This window comes from Marmota marmota, unplaced genomic scaffold (genome assembly GCF_001458135.2).
Source record: "Marmota marmota marmota unplaced genomic scaffold, marMar, whole genome shotgun sequence".
In the NCBI taxonomy this organism is placed as follows: domain Eukaryota; kingdom Metazoa; phylum Chordata; class Mammalia; order Rodentia; family Sciuridae; genus Marmota; species Marmota marmota.
Window position 1 is genome coordinate 575,255 of NW_026000196.1, and position 21,145 is coordinate 596,399.

General features: G+C 41.7%; 1 protein-coding gene across 11 annotated transcripts in view; it reads left to right on the top strand.

The window, feature by feature from the left end:
• Positions 1-21,145, top strand: part of Arnt2 (aryl hydrocarbon receptor nuclear translocator 2) — a 174,463-nt gene that overhangs the window by 119,923 nt on the left and 33,395 nt on the right. For all 11 annotated transcript variants that reach the window (XM_048790158.1, XM_048790159.1, XM_048790157.1 and 8 more), the window contains exons 9-12: positions 8,677-8,753; positions 10,112-10,246; positions 12,661-12,735; positions 19,961-20,112. In XM_048790158.1, the coding sequence (XP_048646115.1) occupies positions 8,677-8,753; positions 10,112-10,246; positions 12,661-12,735; positions 19,961-20,112 (439 nt within the window). The remainder of the gene's footprint in view (positions 1-8,676; positions 8,754-10,111; positions 10,247-12,660; positions 12,736-19,960; positions 20,113-21,145) is intronic.

Genomic DNA, 21,145 nt, shown 5'->3' on the forward strand with positions numbered 1-21,145 from the left:
CATAATTCCTGTCCAATGCCAAGTACAACAAGGTCACTTCACTGGGCTAACAAGACCAGGATGATTGACCCTCAGATGTCAGGCACTGTGCTGAACGCTTCTTGTGCGTTTCCTCATAGAATGCCCACAGTAGCACTGTGGAATGGGGGCTGCGGTTATACCCATTTCACAGATTAATAACTGCTGCCTTTATCATTTCCTGAAACTTTTGAGGGTCTGAAGGTTTTTGCCATTGGTATCTGGTAGAGTCAGGACTCCTGAGTCGGGACAACTCTAGTGACCCCAGAGTTGGAGCCACACTGTCCTCATAGATGTATCTTCTGTCATAGTTGGTGCCGGCATAGGGACCATTTCCCTTTAAAGGATCCTTTTCTAGAGGCAGTTTTGCCACAGAGTGTGTTCATTGTGAGTCCTCCATAGTGACAGCCTAAGTCTCTGACACCCAGAGAGAATCTTGTCACCATCATTTCTAACATAAAAATTTGTGCCTTCTTCCTGTATAGAGAAGCAACCCACAGAGCTGTGGTGCGGGCCTCTACCAAGTCTCTCCAATAGACACAAACACCTGTTTGCTCCAAGTGCTTAAGCTGCAGGTCACTTTCCACATGGCCCTCGTGGTAGCCAGTATGCTGTGGGGAGACAGGAAGATGCTTTTAGCAACCTAGAGCAGAAAGTCATTTTATTATTCTAGCATATATATTTGCCTTTCTGTCATGCATCCCCCCTAACCATTAAGATTCTTACTTGGATGAGCTGATCGCTAAACTAAAACAGATCCTGAGATGTGCTTGTAAGGGAGTAGTCACTAGAATCTTTTTCACAAATGGAATGAATGGTGGTGAAATTGCCAACCAAAGGGGAGCCTTTCAGATTTTTCAAAATGAGTTCAAATACTATCAAGGTTGTACTTTGGCAAGATGAGAGTGGCCATAGGATGGACTGTAGTCATGGAGAGGTGGGCAGGAAAGGAGAGAGAGGGGGGAGTGAACACTGGGAGTTGTTTGCAATGAGGAAAGACTGTTCAAGGCAGTAAGTCAAGGAAGGATGAAAGGATGCTTGCTTTTTTGCTTCCCTTAGGAAATGGCCCACTATGTTCCCACTGAAATCGCAGGGCTCCTGTTTGTGAAGATAACCCAGATTCAGAGTGCTGAGCAGGGGCCAAGGAGGCCTCAGGGCCCACTCCTCTTTTTACTGATGAGAAGACAGAGGCCTAGGGCAGGGCCGTCACTGCGACCTCATTCCATCCCTCTGATGCCCCACTAAACCTCAGTGTGTCTATTGTTACAACCCTGTAGCCAGTGCTCTGTTTACAGTTTTCTATTTATTGGAAATGGAGCTCTACCTTCCAAGTCCAAGTTTAGACAGAAAATCCTCATTTGCAACCTCCCTGCTGGGCCAAAGAAGATGCCTTTTGATTTCATGACTTAGTGGCAGTGTGTTTGGAAAACTCTACATCTCTGGTAGGTGTTTGGGTGAACCCTCTGCTATCCTCAGGCATGGTACCCCTCCACCTGCTAATCAGGTGCAAGGCTCTGAAGTCTGAATTTCAGCATGTCATGCCTGTGTTTCTGATGTTGTTGCAGAATGAGGGGTAAGGTAGGAAAATTCCCTAAGTATACAAAGTCTGCCTTTTTGTGGACCAAAGTATCATATGCTGGCCTTCTTTTATTTTCAGTCTTTTTTTTTTTTTAACTATTAGAAGAACAGCTCCTGCTCATTAATGAAATCTGGAAGCTGTAGAAAACCTTGCAAAATAAAAACTAACCTGTTGACCCACTTTAAAAGTTTTTTGAAGATTATAAAACCAAAACTACAGCCTCACTTCCTACCCTTGTCCTGCCCCCAAGAACCAGTTGACAGCCCCCTAAGGCTTCTCTTTGTAGAGCTTCTTCTATTTTTTTAATGGAACTCATGTAGTCTGTTACTACACAGTCTTATTTCTTTTTAGTTTTTCAGGATATCATTTCCAAACCAGTATCAATAGTTCTACTTCATTCTTTTAAACAATTACATATTATTCCACCAATCATTCATTCTCCAGCTGGGCAACATGAAAGCTATCTTTAGTTTGGGACTCTTACCAAAGATATTGCAGCTGATGTAGTTGCCACATGAGTCTTTATCCATGAATGTTGGTATTTATGAAAGATAATCTCAAAAGTGGTATAAGGATGACAAATTTAAGGTGTAGTAGCTACCATTAAATTACCCCCCCCAAAGGAAGATAAGAATGTCTCTTATTCCACTCTCCTATGAACTCATTTTCCTCATTTTGTAAATTGTATTAGTCTGAGTGGAAATGAGGGGAGAAGTTGACATATTTAAATTAAATTTTCTTTACTGGTGAAATCAAGCATTTCTTCTGGGTGCATTCATTGTATTTCCTGTGAATTGCTTATTTATTATCTGCTCATTTTCTTACTCGCCTTCTTATTTCCTTCTATAAAGTCTTTATAACATTATGAATATTAGCATTTCGATTACTATATGTGTTACAAATATTTTCTTCCAACCTGACATTCATCTTTTATTTGTGCTGTTTTGAATCACAGAGAATGTTTTGTCAGCTTAAATAAAAGACTTAGTACATGCTTTTCTTTTTCAGAGTGCTCATTACAAACGCAGAGCTCTCAATTCAAAGATGACCTCAAGGCTTCTCTGAGTATATGGAGCTTTTCAGCCAAAGGGGCTGTTGTGTTTTTTTTCTTTTTCAGCTATTTTTTATACTCTGGAAGAATCCTCTGCTCTACCCCCTGCTGGTGGCTGACACTTCCTATTTCTTTGCATTTGCTATTTCTCATTCTTCATAGCTTAGAAAATGGACAACCAGCACAACTTGAAGGGATGATGGATAAAAGGAAGCAAAATAGGCTGAATTATATCAGGATGGGCAACCTGTTCTGAGAGAGCAGTGCCCAGGCTTTAGTGAAAGGCCTGTGGGGCATCTGTTGGGGATGCAGGAAGTCCACGCTCTGCTCAGCTGAGACTGATAAACGATGATTGACAGGTGCATTGGTGCTTTTGCAGGCTTGTATCTTGCAGGAGAGGTGGAACCTCTGCCCTGATTACAGAGGTACTCAGAGCCTTCAGCTGTAAACATCAATGCAATGCCGTGTTTGACTGCGTCGGACCTATCAGTGCCCAATACTCTCTTTCCCCTTAATGTTGTACAGAGCCATGGGAGCTCTTCCTTATCTCTGCTGATCTCAACAAGACCCAATTCTGATAAATCCTGTTGCATAAAACCTTGACCAGGATCCTATCAGAGACTTCCCAGACATTTGGCCTATGTGGACTTTGTCACTCTGTACTTTCGTTTTGGGTTTTTTTGTTTTTGTTTGCTTTTGGTTTTGTTTATTTTGTTTTGTGGTACCAGGGATTGGACCCAAGAGTGCTCTACATCTGAACTACATCCCCAGTGCTTTTTATTTTAAAATAGTGTTTCCCTAAGTTGCCCAGGATGGCCTCAGCCTCCCCAGTAGCTGGGATTACAAGCATGTGCCATCTTTCCCAGACTATATTATAGTTAGTTTGCATCTCTGTTGTCTCCCCCTGCTTACCAAGAGGGTAGGACCATATTATTTAAACTCCCAAGCACATAGCTTAGAAAATAGCAGAATCCTAGGGATATTTGGTGTTAAAATTCCTCTTTGCATCTCCCAGTCCCTGAAATGCCTCCCCAAAAGGTCCCCAGATTTACCAATATCACTATTTAAAATTGTTATCTAATCATAAGAATTTGTATAACCTTATATTAAAACACTTAAGTTTTTAAAATGGCAAATGGACTTTAGTTTATGATTCATTTTGATTAACTGATTTGGATTTGCTTCTGTAACTATTTGGAAAATATTCATGATCCATGGCATTGTCTGTCATGGGTTCCAGAAGGATACTCTCAGTTCATGTCCTTTTTGAATCACACCTGACATGGTAGAGGAAAAGCACTAAACAAAAAATATTCACAGAAGCTCTTAGGAATTGAATTGTGTCCCTCCAAAAATTCCCAACCCCTGGGACTTCAAAGTGTGACGTTATTTGGAAATAGGATATTTGCATCTATAATTGGTCATATTGGAAAATGCTCATATGACCGATGTTCTTATGAAAGGAAATTTGGACACAGACTTGACACAAAGGGAGAACACCTTTTGAAGGTGAAGGCAGAGACAGTGAGATGCAGTGACAAGCCAAAGAACACCAAAAATTACCAGGAAATCACAGTCTGGTGAGGGGTATGGAGCAGATGCTCCCTCAGTGCCCACAGAAGGAACAAACCATGTTGATACTTTGGCCTCAGACTTCTGGCATCCAGAACTGTGAGACAATACATTTATGTTGTTTAAGCCAACTATCTGTGGTACTTTGTTACAACTAGAAAACTAGTACAGAAGGAAGGAGAATTATGGGGAAAGAGGGAAGAAAAAAGAATAAAGAAAAGTAATCAAATGTGGAAAATAGAGATTAAGTGAGCAATGAGAACTGGTTTCACTTTAGAATGCCCTTGATGAAACAGTAAGAATTATGAATTATATTAAATTCTGTAATGGAAAGTATGCATAAGCAACTTTTCTGCATGCCAGATCATGACCAAGGTGTGAAGCAGCACATATGCAGTTGTTTGGCTATGAACTGAGCCAGCTGCCTTTTCCATGAAACAACAATTTTTACTTGAAACAATGACAGAATATCAGCAATCAAACTTGTGTATTTGGCATTTATCTCCTAAAAAAAAAAAAAAAAGAACAAATAAAATGAGCCTATCAGTTCAGAGGAAACAATTGACAGTATGGTAGAATGCAAGTTTTTATAATGAAAATTCAAATTTTAAAAACATGTTCACCAGTCTTATCTTGATCAACATCTAGAGATGTTTCTGAGGAGATCGATGGTGATATGAACAAGTGGGATTTTTTTTATGTTGTATAATGTAATAAATCAATATTTTCTAAATGACCAGTACATGGTGTATACAATCATGTGGGGGAAGATCCATGAGTTAAGCCAGTCTATTTTATAAAACTGTATGAAAAATTAATTAATATAGTTTTGGAATTTATGTTGCTTTGTCCCCTTTTGCAATTAAGATCTGCCAAGATTTAGGAAAACATCAAAGAAGAATATCCACAATATTCTGAAAAAGTGTCTCCCTTTTCCAACTACTGATCTGTGAGGCTGTTATTTTCTTCACATACTTCAAATAAAGCAGCCTTTTCTAACACATTGAGGGCAGATTTTAAAATCCTTTTGTCTACTGTTAAGAGAGGCATTAAAGAGATTTGTAAAAATGTTAATCAATAATTGAGAGATAATTTCTTAACTGAGTAAGAGTTATCTGAGTCCATAGACAGTATTTATTTAATAGAGAAACACTGAAGTCATTTCTGCTAAGACCAGAAGCAAGGCAGAAATACTTGCTACCTCTACAATTGCACCACACTGTAACAGCAGTGTTAGTCACACAATTAAATAAGGAAGCTTAGAGGCAAATGAATATGTAAAAAAGAAAGAAAACTGTCCTTTCTTTTCAGATTATCAGAGAATATAGCTGCAAAAGCCCAGTAAATCAATGATAAAGCTAACTGAAGCAATAAAATAATTAAGTGGTGTGGCACAATGTGTTAATATAAAGAAATCAATAATCTGCATATGTGTGAATAAATAGATGATATAATACTGGAGAAAACCCCATTTATAATACCAACAATGAAGATTCAGATACTTAGGAAGAATTTTAATTAATGTAAAAGTATAAGTTTATATGAGAAAAAAATTTTAAATGCTCCTGAAAGACACAAAAGTAGGTTTTAACAAATGAGAAAAACATTCTCTGTGCCCCATTAGGTCAACAACATTATAAAGATGTCAATTCTCCTGAAGTTAATTTACAATTTTAATACAAACCTAATAAAAATACCATCAAGCTGTTTTATGGAGTTAGATAAGTTGACACTGATAATAGTATTCTTGGCTTCAAGAATAGCCAAGCCAGGCTTGGTGGCACACACCTGTAATCCCAGTAGCTCCAGAGGCTGAAGCAGGAGGATGGTGTGTTCAAAGCCAGCTTCAGCAGCAGCGAGGTGCTAAGCAACTCAGTGAGACCCTATCTATAAATAAAACACAAAAATGTGCTTTGGATGTGGCTCAGTGTTTGAGTGCCCCTGAGTTTAATCCCTGGCACAACCCCCCCCCCAAAAAAAAGCCAATAAAACACTCAAAAAGAATTACCAAGGAAATGCCATCAGACATTAAATCATAGAGGAAAGGCTTTAATTAACATGGTGTGGCACTGGGCTGGGGGAGCTAAGTGATCAACAGAACAGCAGGGAAGGTCCAAAATGAGCAAACAAAAGGAAATTCATTAGGTGGTAAAGGTGGCACTTCAGATCACTACATTTTAAACAAATATCAGCAGATCAACTGAAGAGCCCAATTAGAAAAAATTAAAATGAGATTCATATCTCACATCCTATACAAGAATAACTCCAACTGAATTAAGGATCTAAGTGCAAAAAATGAAACCGTGAAAGTGTCAGGGGAAAAACAAAGGTGAGTTTCTCTGTAATCTCTGAGTGGGAAATGGCTAACTGTGGCTCAGACTCCAGACATTAAAAAAAAAAAAAAAAAAGCTTGGTAAATCTGACTACATAAAAATCTTAAAAGCTTAGCTCATCCTAAAAGTCAAAAGACAGAGACGTACCTAAACGAACATATTCACAACACCATAAAGGCCTAATAACCCTAATATAGATAGAACTCTCAAAAATTGATAGACCAAATTATGCTATGTACATATATGAATATACAAATGAATTCTGCCTTTATAAATACCTGTAAAACATCCATTTTAAATACAAATAAAAGGAATATCAGTAAAGTAGAAAAAAAGGGAATAGGGGGAGGTTAGAGGGGAAGAAAAGAAGCAGCACTGGGTGCAGAAAATTATATGCCATTTATGTATGATTATGTCAAAATGAGCCCCACTATTATGTAACTGTAATGTTCTGATAAAAACACTTTAAGAAATTGATCGATGACCAAAATCCCAATAGAAAAATGGGAAACACAAGCACATAGTTCAATATAAAGCAAGATATAAAAGTGGTCCTCAAACAAAAAATAATGTTCAAATGCACCTATAATTCGAGAAATGCAAATTAAGACAACATTAAGGTGTCATTATTTCTCATCTGTCACAGAGACAAAAATTAAATAATGTGACAGCTCATTCTGTTGGTCAGAATTACAGAGAAACAGCCCTGTCGTGCCTTGCTGGTGGGAATGCAAATTAATGCTACCCTTCTAGAGGGAAATTTGGCAAAACAAAACTACATCTGTATTCATTTTTGACCCAGTAATCCCACTTCTAGGGATCCACCCTGAAGACACAACTCCAGTGATCAAAAAAAAAAAAAAATGTATGCACAAGGTTATCCATTGTGGCATTGTTTCTAATCACAAAATATTGGGAACACCTGAATCTTCATACATAGAAGAATGTGATTGAATAAACATGGAATATCAACACACAACCAACCACTGGGAAGTTCTGAAAAAGAATTGAGGAAGAGCCAGCTCTATGAATAAGTGTGGAGGAATTCCAGGACATACTGTTAAATTCAAAAATCAAAGCCCAAAAGAATATGTATTGTACACGCTTCTTCATAGAAGAAGGAAGGAGATATGAGAAAGTAGACATCACTGTGCTCATTTGTACAAAAGAAATACAGCCAGAATAAACCAGAAACTAAAGAGATCAGTGGCCTGCTCTGGGGGATGGAAAGAAGAGGGGGGTATGCAGTGGAAGGAGGCAGAGAGTCACATTTCTCTGGCTCTCAGAACCACGGTGATATTTAACATTCCCTTCAAAGTCTGCATGGTGAACTGCTACTGTACTTGTGTCACTATTACACCATGAGCCTCAGGTCTGATCTAGTGTGGAAATATTTAATGCTAAGTGTTAGGCAGTATTAAAGGAACTTTTCTATTTAACACCACTTGCCCAGGAGGTATGAAAATGGAATGCTTTTTCTCTCCAGTAGTTCTAATCAGCTGCAGATGTTCAAGAACCTTGTATTACAAGGGGCCTTGGAGACCAGACCCTTCCTGGACCAAACAGAGGATCCTTTTCTGAAGAGTGAATAATGAAGATTGTTTTAACCAGCTTCTCCCCTTAACACTGGTTTTCTGTGCTTAATCAGCATAAACATCACTAATTTTTCTTCCTAGACCTTAAGGGAAACACTAGCTGTATTCTTTTGCCTTTAGAAACTTCACCTTCAGTAATTTTTATTTGTTTTTGGTTTTTCTTTAATTCTTTGTCAACAGAGGGTTGAAATATTTACATGACCTGGAAGACCCATTTAAGCATCTTAAAATTCCTTAAGTAAATGTTTTAGCCAAATTGTGCAAATATATTTAGATGAACAATCTGCATTTCATCTTCCTTAATATTTTCTGCATCATCCACAGATGGAGATGATAATGGACCATGAAATTATCAAAAGATATCTGGCAGAGAGATGAGCAGGAAACGAGCAAGGGACTATTAGTTCATTAGGTAGTTTCCCAACCCTGAGTGGCCAGCAGCAGATCTTTACTTTTGATTGCATAGGTGAAATCCCCCTTTTCCATTTCCCCTGGGCATGTTGAGGATGCTGGCATTTCTCATTTCAGGAATGACAATACCTGAAGAAGATGCTGATGTGGGACAAGGCAGTAAATACTGCCTTGTGGCAATTGGGAGACTCCAGGTAAGAAAATAATCAGAGCTGTTTTCATCTCAAAGGAGAGCTTAGTGCAAAGAACAAGAAATTGTGAGCTTGGATACCTGTTCTCCTCTGTACCCAGTGTTTGTTGACTTTTGTGTCTCACTCTGGGACAAGAACAAGGCCAAATCTCGGGGGAAAGAAAGGGACTATGAACTGTAAACAGCAGAGGTCTTGTTGGGTGAGGGTTATATCATCCCATTCCCCTAACAGAGTCTAGATCTGCCTACAGCACATCCCTGATTAACCATTTCAGTGTTTTTCCTGGAGCCAAGTAATGAAGTCCAAACTCCTTATTCCAACCTCATCTCCTTCCCTTTGTCCTCTCTCACCACATCCTATTCCCCTTCTCTGTGAACCCATCATGTGATTTCCCACCTCTATTGGTGTTCACAGCCTGTTTCTTCTGCCTGGGATTTCCTTGTTCCCTTTTTTCTTTCAAAAATCTCTTTCTTCCTGGGTACTTCCTATCAATTTATCCTCCAAAACCCAACTAAAATGATTCCCCATCTCCATAGTCAAAATTAATCATTCCCTCCTCCTTCTCTCTAGCACTGGGTTCCCACGTTAGCCATCATCTCTTTGCTGTCCCTTGTGCTACTGTTAGCTGAGTGCAGGATGGCTTTGTTAACCAAGTGTGTGATGGTTAGCTGAACATGAGATCGTCCCCTGTGAGATCCTCTGGGGCAGGGAATGCCTTTTTATCTTGTGAGAGTCAGATGTGCTCAGTGCCTGACACAGAGTAAACTACTCAGTCAACTGGATTGTTCATATCTTTGTGATAATTAGGGTCTTCCTATCCTATTGAGAGGACACATGATAGACATGGGCAAAGTAACCCTTCGTGTCCCTGGTTTCCTAGGTCTGAGTGTTTTCAGACAAATAAATAAGCAGTTTCATACAATGTGACAGACCATGGGCAATCCTAATTGATTAGTAAAGAAAGAATATTTGGGCAAATTCAGTCCACAAACATACACTTTCCAAATATTTTAACCAGTTACTTAGGCTCATTTGCCATTTTCAGTGAAGGGAAGACAGGAGAAGGAAGGTGTATTAATGTTTATTTAGCAACAACTTTGTGCCAAGGCTTAACCTGCAGTGTCTCAACCTATGAGGTTATGGGTTTCATTATTCCCATTGGCTAATCAGGAAACATAAACTCAGAAATGTAAAGAAAGAGGCCCATTGTTAGTTACTGTTTAGTTAAAGGCATAACCTGGCCTCTCTGAACACTTTACATTCATTGCACCAGTCACATGAAAGAATGTGTGATGTTAGATTCCCATTCTCTATCACCGTCTCCATCAGTAGCATCTAAGCTGTGGATTTTCCCATTGCAGGTGACCAGCTCTCCCGTGTGCATGGACATGAATGGGATGTCAGTGCCCACAGAGTTCTTATCTCGCCATAACTCTGACGGAATCATCACATTTGTGGATCCAAGATGCATCAGTGTGATTGGCTACCAACCCCAGGTAAGTAGGTAGTTTCGAGCTCATTGGGCAGTTGGCTAGAGATTTAACTTTCCTTAACACATATGTCCCATTTGTTTGAGATACAGCATAATGATATTGCAGAGAAACACCAATAAATCTAGGTGCCTTGCCCAGATTAGGTGATATCCTTCCAAACAAGAAAATTCACTCAGCAGTAGTGTGCTTGCTTAGCATATACAAGGCCCTGAATTTAATCCCAACACCACACAAAAGAAAAAGTCCATCGTAAACTTTTCCCTAGCTTGTGCAGTTTCTGATTCTCAAGCTGGTTTTTCACAAACTAGAGTTAAGATAACTTTACAAAATTTATTAGCATGAGAGAATCTTGTAAAGATGCCTACCTCATTTTTCCTAATTCCTCTCAGAAGCCTATTTTGCATGGGCCACACTTTCAGGTCTTTGTTCCAGATTCTTTGTGTAAAAGTCAATGGCAACCTGGTACAATGGCACACAGATATAGTGCCAGCAACTCAGGGGCCAAGACAGGAGGATCTCAAGCTCAAGGCCAGCCTCAGCAACTTAGCAAAGTTCTAAGCAACTTAGTGAGATCCTGTCTCAAAATAATAAAAAGGACAGGGGATGTGGTTCAGCCAGTGGCATGAGAAACACAAGGCAAGAGTGGTTGTCCCAGGTCAAGACCAGAGAAATAAAATGGCTAAATACAATGTGAAAGCCTGAACTGTGTCCTAGGCCTGAAGACATCCAGCTAGAATAGATACATGGGAGACAATGTAAATATTAACACATACAGATTATTGAGTGATCTTATTGAACAATTATTGGTTTTAAGTTAATAGTATGGCGCCTTGTGGTTTTGGATGTGATTTTTTTTTTTTTTTGGATGTGATTTTAGGATGTGATTTCTATGAGACATGCTAAAAATACTTTCGGGAGGGGCTGGGGTTGTAACTAAGTGGTAGAACGCTTGCCTTGCATGTATGAGGCATTGGGTTCAATCCTCAACACCACATAAACATAAATAAACAAAACAAAGGAATTATATCCATCTACAACTAAAAATATATATATGTATATGTGTGTGTGTGTATTATATATTAAAAAATACTTTGGGGAGAAGTGTCATGCATGATTTCTACAACTTCCCATCAAGTGGTTCAGGAAGAAATTATAAGCTATGTGTATATGGATACATATGCACATATACATATAGATACATATGTGAAGAAAAATAAATGCAAGAGTGGCAAGATATGGGCAGTTCTCAAATCTGTATAAAAGATACGTGTTTTACTATCCTTTTAACTTTTCTGTAGATTTTAATTTCTTTCAAAACAGAAAAAAAAATTTAAAAACAAAAGAAAAAGATGCTGTTCTGAGGAAAATACTTTGGAAATATTGATAGACTATTAATGACATGGATATTTTATTGATCTTTTGGAGGTGCTGGGAATTAACCCAGGGCTTCACGCATGCTAGGCAAGTGTTCTTCTACTAAGCTACTTTCTTAGCCCTACATATGTATCTTAGAACTAGAAGGAGTTCCCATCAGAAATATTAGAAGCTTTGCATAATTCTACATGTCTAGGTTTATACAAACCTGGAGACTCTTGGATGGAATAAAAAGGAAACGTGATCTGTTTGCAAATGCACTGATGGCAGCACATTTCTATCCAGATCCATTAATCCTCCAGCACCTCCTGTGAGCATCTGTTTGTTCCTGAGCACAAAGATAAAACTTGCTGCGTTGTTGGTGTCAGCTCACTCTTGGCAGTGTGTGCCCATGTGGGTTCTGATCAATGAGTTAGTTTACATCCTTTGCTATTTAAGATGCTTCCAACTGGACCACTTTCCAGAACACATTTGAAGTTGGCCTTTGATGGTTTATCTTATTCTGCTCTGTGTCGTTGTGAAATGTACTTTTGTTTTGGGTTAAAGCTGGGTCCTTTGAGCAAACCATAGACCATAGAGAAGGTGGACAGTAAACAGACTTTTAACAACCACAGTTATTTTATGATAACCTCATTTCTTCAGCCACAAGGCAACTACAGTTTCCACATTTAAACAGTTTCAGTTTTCTTAGGCAACACATCCGTCCATCTGCTAGCCTTTTGCTTTCTTTCAATGTTTATTAAAATATGTTGATTATAGCTTGCATCTCCAAAGCAAACAAAAATAAAATTGCATTCTGAAGCTGCTGATCTAGTGACTTAGCAAAATTAGAAATTGGTATGGAGGAATTTAGAATGAATACAAGGAAGCCAGACCCTCTATGGCTCCAGGAAAAATTGGCATCCGCTTTTCTTTTTTTCAATCTGTGGTGGTGCAGGCTGAAGAGATGAGTTAAAGAAGACATAAATGAACACTCTTGACTAATAGTTATAAATAATTAAAAATGGAATTTGGGGCTGTTAAAGCTTTTCTCTTTCATTTAGGATCTTCTGGGAAAGGACATTTTGGAGTTCTGCCACCCTGAGGATCAGAGCCATTTGCGTGAGAGCTTCCAGCAGGTGCTGCCCATTCTTGTTCCCAGCTGATCCTGGGTAACCTAGGTGCATGTGGGTATGACTGGTAGGAGACTAGTCCTGCTATGTGCTTGGCAGGCAGCAATTTCCTAACCAAAGCATCAGTCAGGGGCCTGCTGGGAAGCAGCTCACTATCCAGCAGAGAAGACAGAAACATGAGGAAGTCACTAGAGGGTGATGGGAGAAGAACTCTAAAGTGACATGGAGAAAATGCCATACAGCACAAGATGCTGAGGTCAGCTGTGTGGGCAAGAGGCAGGAAGAGTATCCCAAAGAAGGGGACAATTGGAATGAGTCGTCAAGGGTGAGCATGGGAGAAATGAGAGAACTCCCTGAACTGGGGGTTCTGGGGGCAGGGTAGTACCAGAGATGCAGAAGAATGTGGCCTAGCAGGAGGATCCTCAGCAGTTCTGCAGCTGGATGACTAGGAGGGATGATGTGGTGGGAAGTGATTGAGAAGGAGCCTGGCACAGCTAAATTTTTAGGGCCTCTTATGCATGCCATGCTAAGGCATTTAGATTATCTCCTCAGTCACCTAAGGGTAAGTGAAGATTCCTTTGAGGATTTTAAGCAGAGCAATGTTTTGAAAAAAACACTTTGGTGATCCAGGTATGCAGATGTGGAAAATAACTGGAAACAAAGATAACTCAGGAGCTTTGTAAATTCCTGTGGTAACAATGAGTCCACACTAACAAAAAAATAATAATAATAATAATAATAATAGTAGAAGGGATTTCTGTAGAGAAAACAGATCAGGGAGAGGAAGGCAAGGAGGGAAAGGGAAAGGACTGGGGAACAAGACTGATCAAATTATCAAATGTTATGTCATGTATGATATGGCATAATGAATTCCACTATTATAAATACTTATAATGCATCAATAAAATAGGGGAAAAAATTAATTTCCTGGGCAAGAGTTAATGAGGCCAAAAGTTGGGCAGGAACCATGGGAAACAAACTTGAGACAGTTTCATTGGTAGTGATACTTCAGCTGGAGATGGTGAAGGAGAGGGAGGGACTTAGGATTACTGGGAGCCTGACAGGGAAGCCACCCTAATAACAGTATCATGTGCATCACTACTGTTAGCTACTGTTTCCTGAATGCCTACCATGCACTGGGCACATATGCTATCTTATGGAATCTTCACGGGAGTTGTAAAAGGTAGGAGCTGACATCTTGCTGTTCCAGGTGAATTTAGTAGGGCCCAGTGCTGAAAAGTGCCAAGTATCACACAGTCAATGAAAGAAAACTGACTCAAAGTAAGGATCTGTCACCTGCTGAGCTGGCTCAGCTGTGGTGACAGAGGATACACTCTCTCTCTCTCTGCAGAGCACTAAAGTCCCCCTCTCAGCCCTGGGAAAGAAGAGAACATTACAAGAAAGCAGACAACATTACAAGAAAGAAGCCTTTGAGTTTCTTTTCAAGAGAGAGTAATAATAGCCTGTCATTCATCTGAAGGCGTACACACTTGACATTCTTCTTTGCAAGTGTTTTAGATGGAGCCTTTCTGGCAGCCAAGCCCATTGAAGGCACTGCCATGTCTGCACAAAGATTTATGTCCCATGTGTGGGCAAAGCTCCTACTCCACACTCTGCTCATTCCTTCTGGAATATCACCCACTCCTGGTTTTCTTTCCACTTCTCAGCCTCCTTTGTGGGCTCCCCCTCCAGTACATTCTTCTTCAAGCCATGATGGCAAGGACCCCGTTCTTGCTGCCTTCTCTTCTTTTCATTCTGTGCTATCTCCCTAGGTGATATCTAGTAGAAAACTCCAGCCCAGCCAGGTGCAGTGATACATGCCTGTAACCCCAGCAACTCAGAAGGCTGAGGCGGGAGGATCACGGAATCCAACCTCGAAACTTAGTGAGACCCTGCCTCAAAATGAAAAATTAAAAGGGCTAGGGATATAGTTCAGTGGTCAAGGGCCCCCACGTCCACATCCCTAGTTCCAAAAAAGAAAACTCCAGCCCAGCCTGTCCTTCTGGCTCCACATCTGCTTCTATCCAGGTAGCTGTTTCACATCCACCCAAATGTCCAGTAACCTTCAGAGACAGAGCTCTTCTCTCAGCCTTCATCCTCCCTCCCAGCATGCTCACCTGGCTGCTCAGGCCAGAAATCAAGCCCCTCACTCTTCCCTTTCTCTCTCTGTACACCCAGCCCCTCAGCAGGTCCTCTGGGACTCCTCCAAAAGACACCTACAGTCCATGCCTCCTTTGCTCCCACTCCCCTCAACGAGGCCATCCCCATCTCCCATTTTGACTACTGCAATAATTCCCTCCATGGTCTCTCTACCTTTACTCTTGTTTCACTTCAAGCCATTATGAAAACATAAGCTAGGTTTGTCACATTTTATTTAAAATCTGCCAATAGTTTTTCAGGTTATCTAGAATCAAATCCAAGTTTCTTGCCACAGTTTCACAAGTTTCTGCATGAGCCTTGTCCTTTCCTTAAAGAAACTGCTCTTCAGTCACACTGGCTAGTTCCTTGAACATGGTTTCTTTCCCACCACAAGGTCTTTGCTCATGTCCATACCCTGATGGGAATGCTTTTCCCTCACTTTTTACATGACTGACATTTTATCCTTTAGGTTTTAGTTTATCTCAGAGACATGATAAGTGAACTACTGTAGCTAAGAAAGAGGCCCCAGCCAGCTCAGCCCCTTGTCTAGTTCACATTGTCTTATATGTGGGCAGCAGCTGAGCAGCACAAGGACATCCTGGATGTCCAGTTTTATTTATTTGTCCATTGGTTGGTTTGGGAGTTAGTTGGTTGGTTGTTGTTTTGCAGTACTGGGGATTGAACTCAGGGGTACTTTAACTACTGAGCTACATCCTCAGCCATTTTTGTTTTATTTTATTTTATTTATTTTTTAGTACTACAGATTGAAACTAGGGGCACTTTACTAGTAAGCTACCTTTCCAACCTTTTTTTTTTTTTCACTTTGAGACAGGGTCTCATTAAGTTGCTGGGGCTGGCTCCAACTTGAGATCCTCCTGCCTCAGCTTCCCATGTTGCTAGAGTTATAGGCATGCACCAACATGCCTGATCTTTTTCCCTCTTCTTTATTAAAACCTAACTTCTCGGGGCTGGGGATGTGGCTCAAGCGGTAGCGTGCTCGCCTGGCATGCGTGAGGCCCGGGTTCGATCCTCAGCACCACATACAAACAAAGATGTTGTGTCCGCCGAGAACTAAAAAATAAATATTAAAAAAAATTTAAAAAATAAAATAAAATAAAAAGACCTATGATGACAGAAAGATTTCTCAGAATAAAAATTTGTAAATAAATAAAATAAAACCTAACTTCTCTGTGGACAGACTCCATATTTGTGCTTTTCATCATTATCTCCCTCACTAAGTGTAGAGTTCAGTAGAGGGTAGCTTAAAACAGCCTAAGTGGATCAGAACCAGAGCAGGTAGCTTTTGTTTTAGAAAAATGTGAAATTAGAATGATTAAACATTAGGAGTGTGTGTCTTTTTATGCCGTATGTTTGCTCAGTATGTGTGGTGATGATAAGCTGCATCACCTAGTATCATCAGGTGTGAGTTGGGTTGGCTTCATTCTCTTTGGTGTATGGAAATGGTTTCATCACTAACAGTAATGGAGCCTCTGCTCTGTGCCCAGGAATAAGCCAGACCCTCCTTCATCCATTGTCTTATATAATCATCAACCTTACACAGTATGTGTTGTCATTCCTGCTTTTTCCCAATAGATACCAGGACTCAGAGAAGTTTGGTTGCCTGCTCCAGGTCACACAGTAAGGCAGTAACAGACCCAGGCTGGAAATCAGGTCCAGGTCCATCTCCCTCCAAAGCATTCACTGACAATACCACACTCCACACCTGGCTCCTCATTCATCAGATGGGAGGGGAGGCCAGGGAAGCACCACCCAGGTGCTGGCAGCCCCAAGCCTGGTCCCAAGGCTTAGTGGGCAGCAGCTGAGCAGCACAAGGACATCCTGGAGCATACCCCACCTTGGCCCTAGGTGTTCTTTTGGCTCCAGCCACTGGCAGCCAAGGCAAGGGACAAATGTGGCTTATTCTTGCAAAAGCAGAGAAGGGGCTGTCAGCTAAGACTCAGCCTTACATTCTGGATTTAAACAAAAGTATTTAGTCACTCAAACCAGAGTCCCTTAGAACATGATCAGGTTTGTAAGGAATTTGAGTTTGGTGTGGGAATAGTGCATCAGTCCAGGGCCAGGAAAGTTTTGTGTGCCCTTAGATTCCTTCTCTAGGTAGTTTACTGAGGAGTCAGTTGTAGGAGCTGAGCGCATTGAAACTTAAGGCAGGCTCTCGCATTCCCTTCCTTCTACTTTCTGCTGAGACATCTTCCATCACTATAGTGATGGTGATGATTACAGCAGAGCTGGGTCATGAAGACCTATGCTAAGCTGGGTTTCGTGCTTGGTCTTTGCAATCACCTATATTATTAGCATCACATCTAAATTAAGCACGGTTAGTTGTGTCTCTCTGGTCAAAGACCTGGACCATATCACCTGAACTGCCTTATAGACGTAGTCCAGCTCATGCTGTGCTTCCTGCCAGAAGAGCACTTGGAGCATCTTCACTTGCCAACACTCTACCTACCTTTGTAAACCCATCTCCCACCAGGAACCCCTTCTGGATCCCAGCAACAATCCATCTTTCCTTGCCTGCCTGGTATCCCCATGGCATTTTTTTAAAATGTATTTTTAGTTGTAGATGAACATAATATCTGTATTTCATTTATTTGTATGTGGTGCTGAGGATTGAACTCAGAGATTTGCACATGCTAAGTCTGCATTTTCCATTTAGCCACAACCCCAGCCCAACCCCATGCCATTTGACCTTAGGTTTGTGCAGTGGTATGTAGCAGACTCTATGGGTGATGGATATCTGCCATTTTGCCTGCTGTTTGGGGTCAGAGATTCTACCTTGGCAACTGGGATCCCTGGAAAGAGGATTGAGGTCAGTAGATTCAGGACTGAGCCGTTTCTCTGCCACTTCTTCATCTTGAGCCCTCAGGCCGTGTATCTGTCTGCTTCAAGGTTTGTTTTCCAGGTACACAAAACAGTTGTGAGGACTACGTGACAGAGCACACATAAGGTGCTTAGCTGTGACTTGGCCCCAGGAGGTGCAGAGCTGGCGGCTCCCTTTTTCTTCCTTTCTCCACAGCTCCTGGGGCCCAGCTTGGTGCAGATGTGCCTTCTGCATGCTTGTAAAATGCAGCTTAAGTATTCTGCACTTCCACAGGCATTCTGATTAGAAGAAACACAGAAGGAACATACCCTCCACAGGTGTCCCCAGAATGCAGCGGGTGTGGATATCAACTCATGGACAGTGGCTGCCTCTTTCCCCTGTGTCCAGTGCAGGCACAAAGGAATCCCCTGGGATTCTGTAAACCTGAAGGGCACATGGCCTTGACCTCTGGCCCCTGTGAGGGACAGCCAAGTTTCTGCTAGGGCCACAGACTCACTGCCAGCAGCAGCCTCTGAGTGGGCTAGGTTCACACCATCCTTAGCTCTGCCTCCTCTCCCACTATGGCAGGAGAGCCCTCCCACCCTCCTCAAGCTCTCTGTTCATTTTATTTATCACTTGGGATTTCCTACGAGGGAGCCTTGTCTGACACCCTCAGGCTTCATCTGTCTTCCTCCAAGGCCTGTTGAGCCATAGAGTCAGTCCAGGAAGTGGCCTTGAGTGCTACCTCAGTGCCAGGCACCAGGCTGGGGTCAGGGAGGCTTGCATAACCAAGATGCCACTGTCTCCATGCTGTTTACAGTCTAGTAGGGATGGCAGACACTCAAAAGGAGGAGAGTACAAATGAAGTGTATGTTAGGAAAGGGGAAGTCATTTATTCCCTGGCCCCTGGGACCAAGTCCCCATTCTTATCATCAATCACTCTGTGATCTTTCAGGCAAGAAGCCTGGAGATTTACCAGCCCTAGCCAGTCACAGGAGAGAACTTATGCTTGTCTTATCTTGTCCTGAGGGTTTAAGCACACCCAGGCTTCTTCTACCTACTAGTCATTTGTCATTTCTCTTTCTTCTGTTGATGCTTCAGGTGTGAGAGCTGTGCCTGAAGGCTTCCTTCAGCATGCGCGCGCGCGCACACACACACACACACACACACACACACAGGTCTCTGCATGTCTTTGTGTGGTTGTGTATGTCAAAACAGAGCAAAGAACAAGATGTATGACTAAAAAGAAGCTTGTGATTTGGAAATAAGATCTTGGTTCCTGTCCCAGCTTTTTCACCAAAAGTTGTCAGATCTTGGGCAACCTATTTCATTTCTCTGGGTCTCAGTATTGTCACCTGTAAATAGTAAAGCCCTCCTCCTTAAACTCTTGTGAGGATATACCTGAAGTAATACATTTGAAAGTCTGTTGGAAAACATTAACTGCAACTTAAAAGTGGTGATAGGTACATGCAAATAAAGAATGTATACAGGACTTGGAATGCGGCTCAGTGGTAAAGTGTTTGCCAGCTAGCATATGCAAGGCTGTGGGTTTGATCCCCAACATCACCAAAAGAAAAAAAAAAATAATGCCTACAAATTTATCATTTTTTAACATCTCCTCCAAGAGTACTCTCTGGAATTCATTTTTCAATGTTAAACAGAGGTTAGGAATTTTTTACATGAGGTATAAAGAAATAACTTGATGAACAGCAAGGGATAATAGCATCAAACCCAGAGTACCCACGCAGCCAAGAAAAGAAGAAAAACTCAAGTGTTACAGAGCTCTCATGATCTGATTTGTAAATTAAAAATCCTGATATAGCCAGGCACAATAGCACATGCTTACAATCCCAACTAGTCGGAAGCCTGAGGCAGGAGTATCACAAGTTCAAGTCCAGACTCCTCAACTTAGCAAGATCCTGTCTAAAAATAAAGAAGGACCAGGGATGTAACTCCATGGTAGAGCACCTCTGGGTTTAATCCTCAGCACCAGGTGGGGGCAAAAAGTTCTGATATAAAGTGAGCATTCACCAGACATTTTCTCACATAGTGGTGACAGCATGACCTGTTTCAGAGGGAAAGTAGACAGAGTGTTCCAATAGCTAGCAGCCACCCTCATTTCCCCCTTACCCCACTCCTCTTCCTCTCCTGCTGTCTTTTGGCTACAGTGCCCCTGTTCTGAGGTCCCGCTGAGGTCCCGCTGACCTTCCCGGTGACCACCGCCTGGTGCTTCTCCCTCCTCCTGCTGACTTCCGTCTCCAAATGTTTTCTCAGGTGGTTAAGCTGAAAGGCCAAGTACTGTCGGTCATGTATCGATTCCGCACCAAGAACCGCGAATGGATGCTGATCCGTACCAGCAGCTTCACATTCCAGAACCCTTATTCTGATGAGATCGAGTACATCATCTGCACCAACACCAACGTCAAGTACGTACTCAGCCTCCCTCTCTGCAGGCCTCCCCGTGTCTTCACTTGGGTCCAGAGCTGGAAGTTTTACTTGGATTCTTTTCCCCCTGCAGGCTGTACTTAAAGCTAGAAATCCCCCAGAGCTAAAGAACAAGATTGGGGACACCTGGGCTGAGTCTGTAGCTCAGTGGCAGAGCATTTGCCTAGAATATGTGAGGCACTGGGTTCGATCCTTATCACCACCTAAAAATAAACAAATAAAATAAAGGCATGCTGTCTGTCTACAGCTAAAAAACAAAAAAATGAATGGGGAGAGCTGGGGGAGGTGGCGCAGTCCTGTAATCCCAGCTACTCCAGAGGCCAGCCTGGGCAACTTAGAGAGACCCTGTCTCAAAATTTAAAAAGCTGGGGATATAGCTCAGTGGTACTGAACCCTAGGGGTCAATCTACAGTACTGCAGAAGAAAACAAAAGGAATTGAGAGTATGGATCCCCTATCACTTGGGAAATATCCCTCCTGTGTTCCTCCTTCTCAGTTGTAAGAGCCCAAAGGACTGAGTGGCCCATGTCAGTCCCTTTCCTTTAGGCCGAGGTGCTATGGTCTCCATTCCTCATTGTTTTGCCTCTGAACACAGAACCCAGCAGAATGGAGCTATTGGGTGCTCCCCCTCTGCTCTCTGCTGTGCCCGGTGTATATGCCTGGTTTCTTGGTCCTGCTGGTAAAGGAAGTGAGACTGAGCCCTTTGGCAGCTCTAGGACATGGAACAGGTGGCCTGTGGTGGGGACTACTGCCCATTCACCAAAGCATTCCTTCCTACTCCTTCTCAGAGCCTCAAGCCCTAGTGTCTCTGCTGGATTTTGGGATTCCCCAGTATCCTGTATAAGCTGGCAGACAGACCTAGGCTGTGAACTTGGCTCTGCTGCTTCCTGGCTGTGTGATCTTGAGCAAGTCACTTGTCTCTTAACTTTCACTTCCTTACCTGTGATTTGTGATGATCCTCCTTCGGGCAGTTACTGTGAGAACTAAATGATATTGAACTCAGAACTGTGGGCCA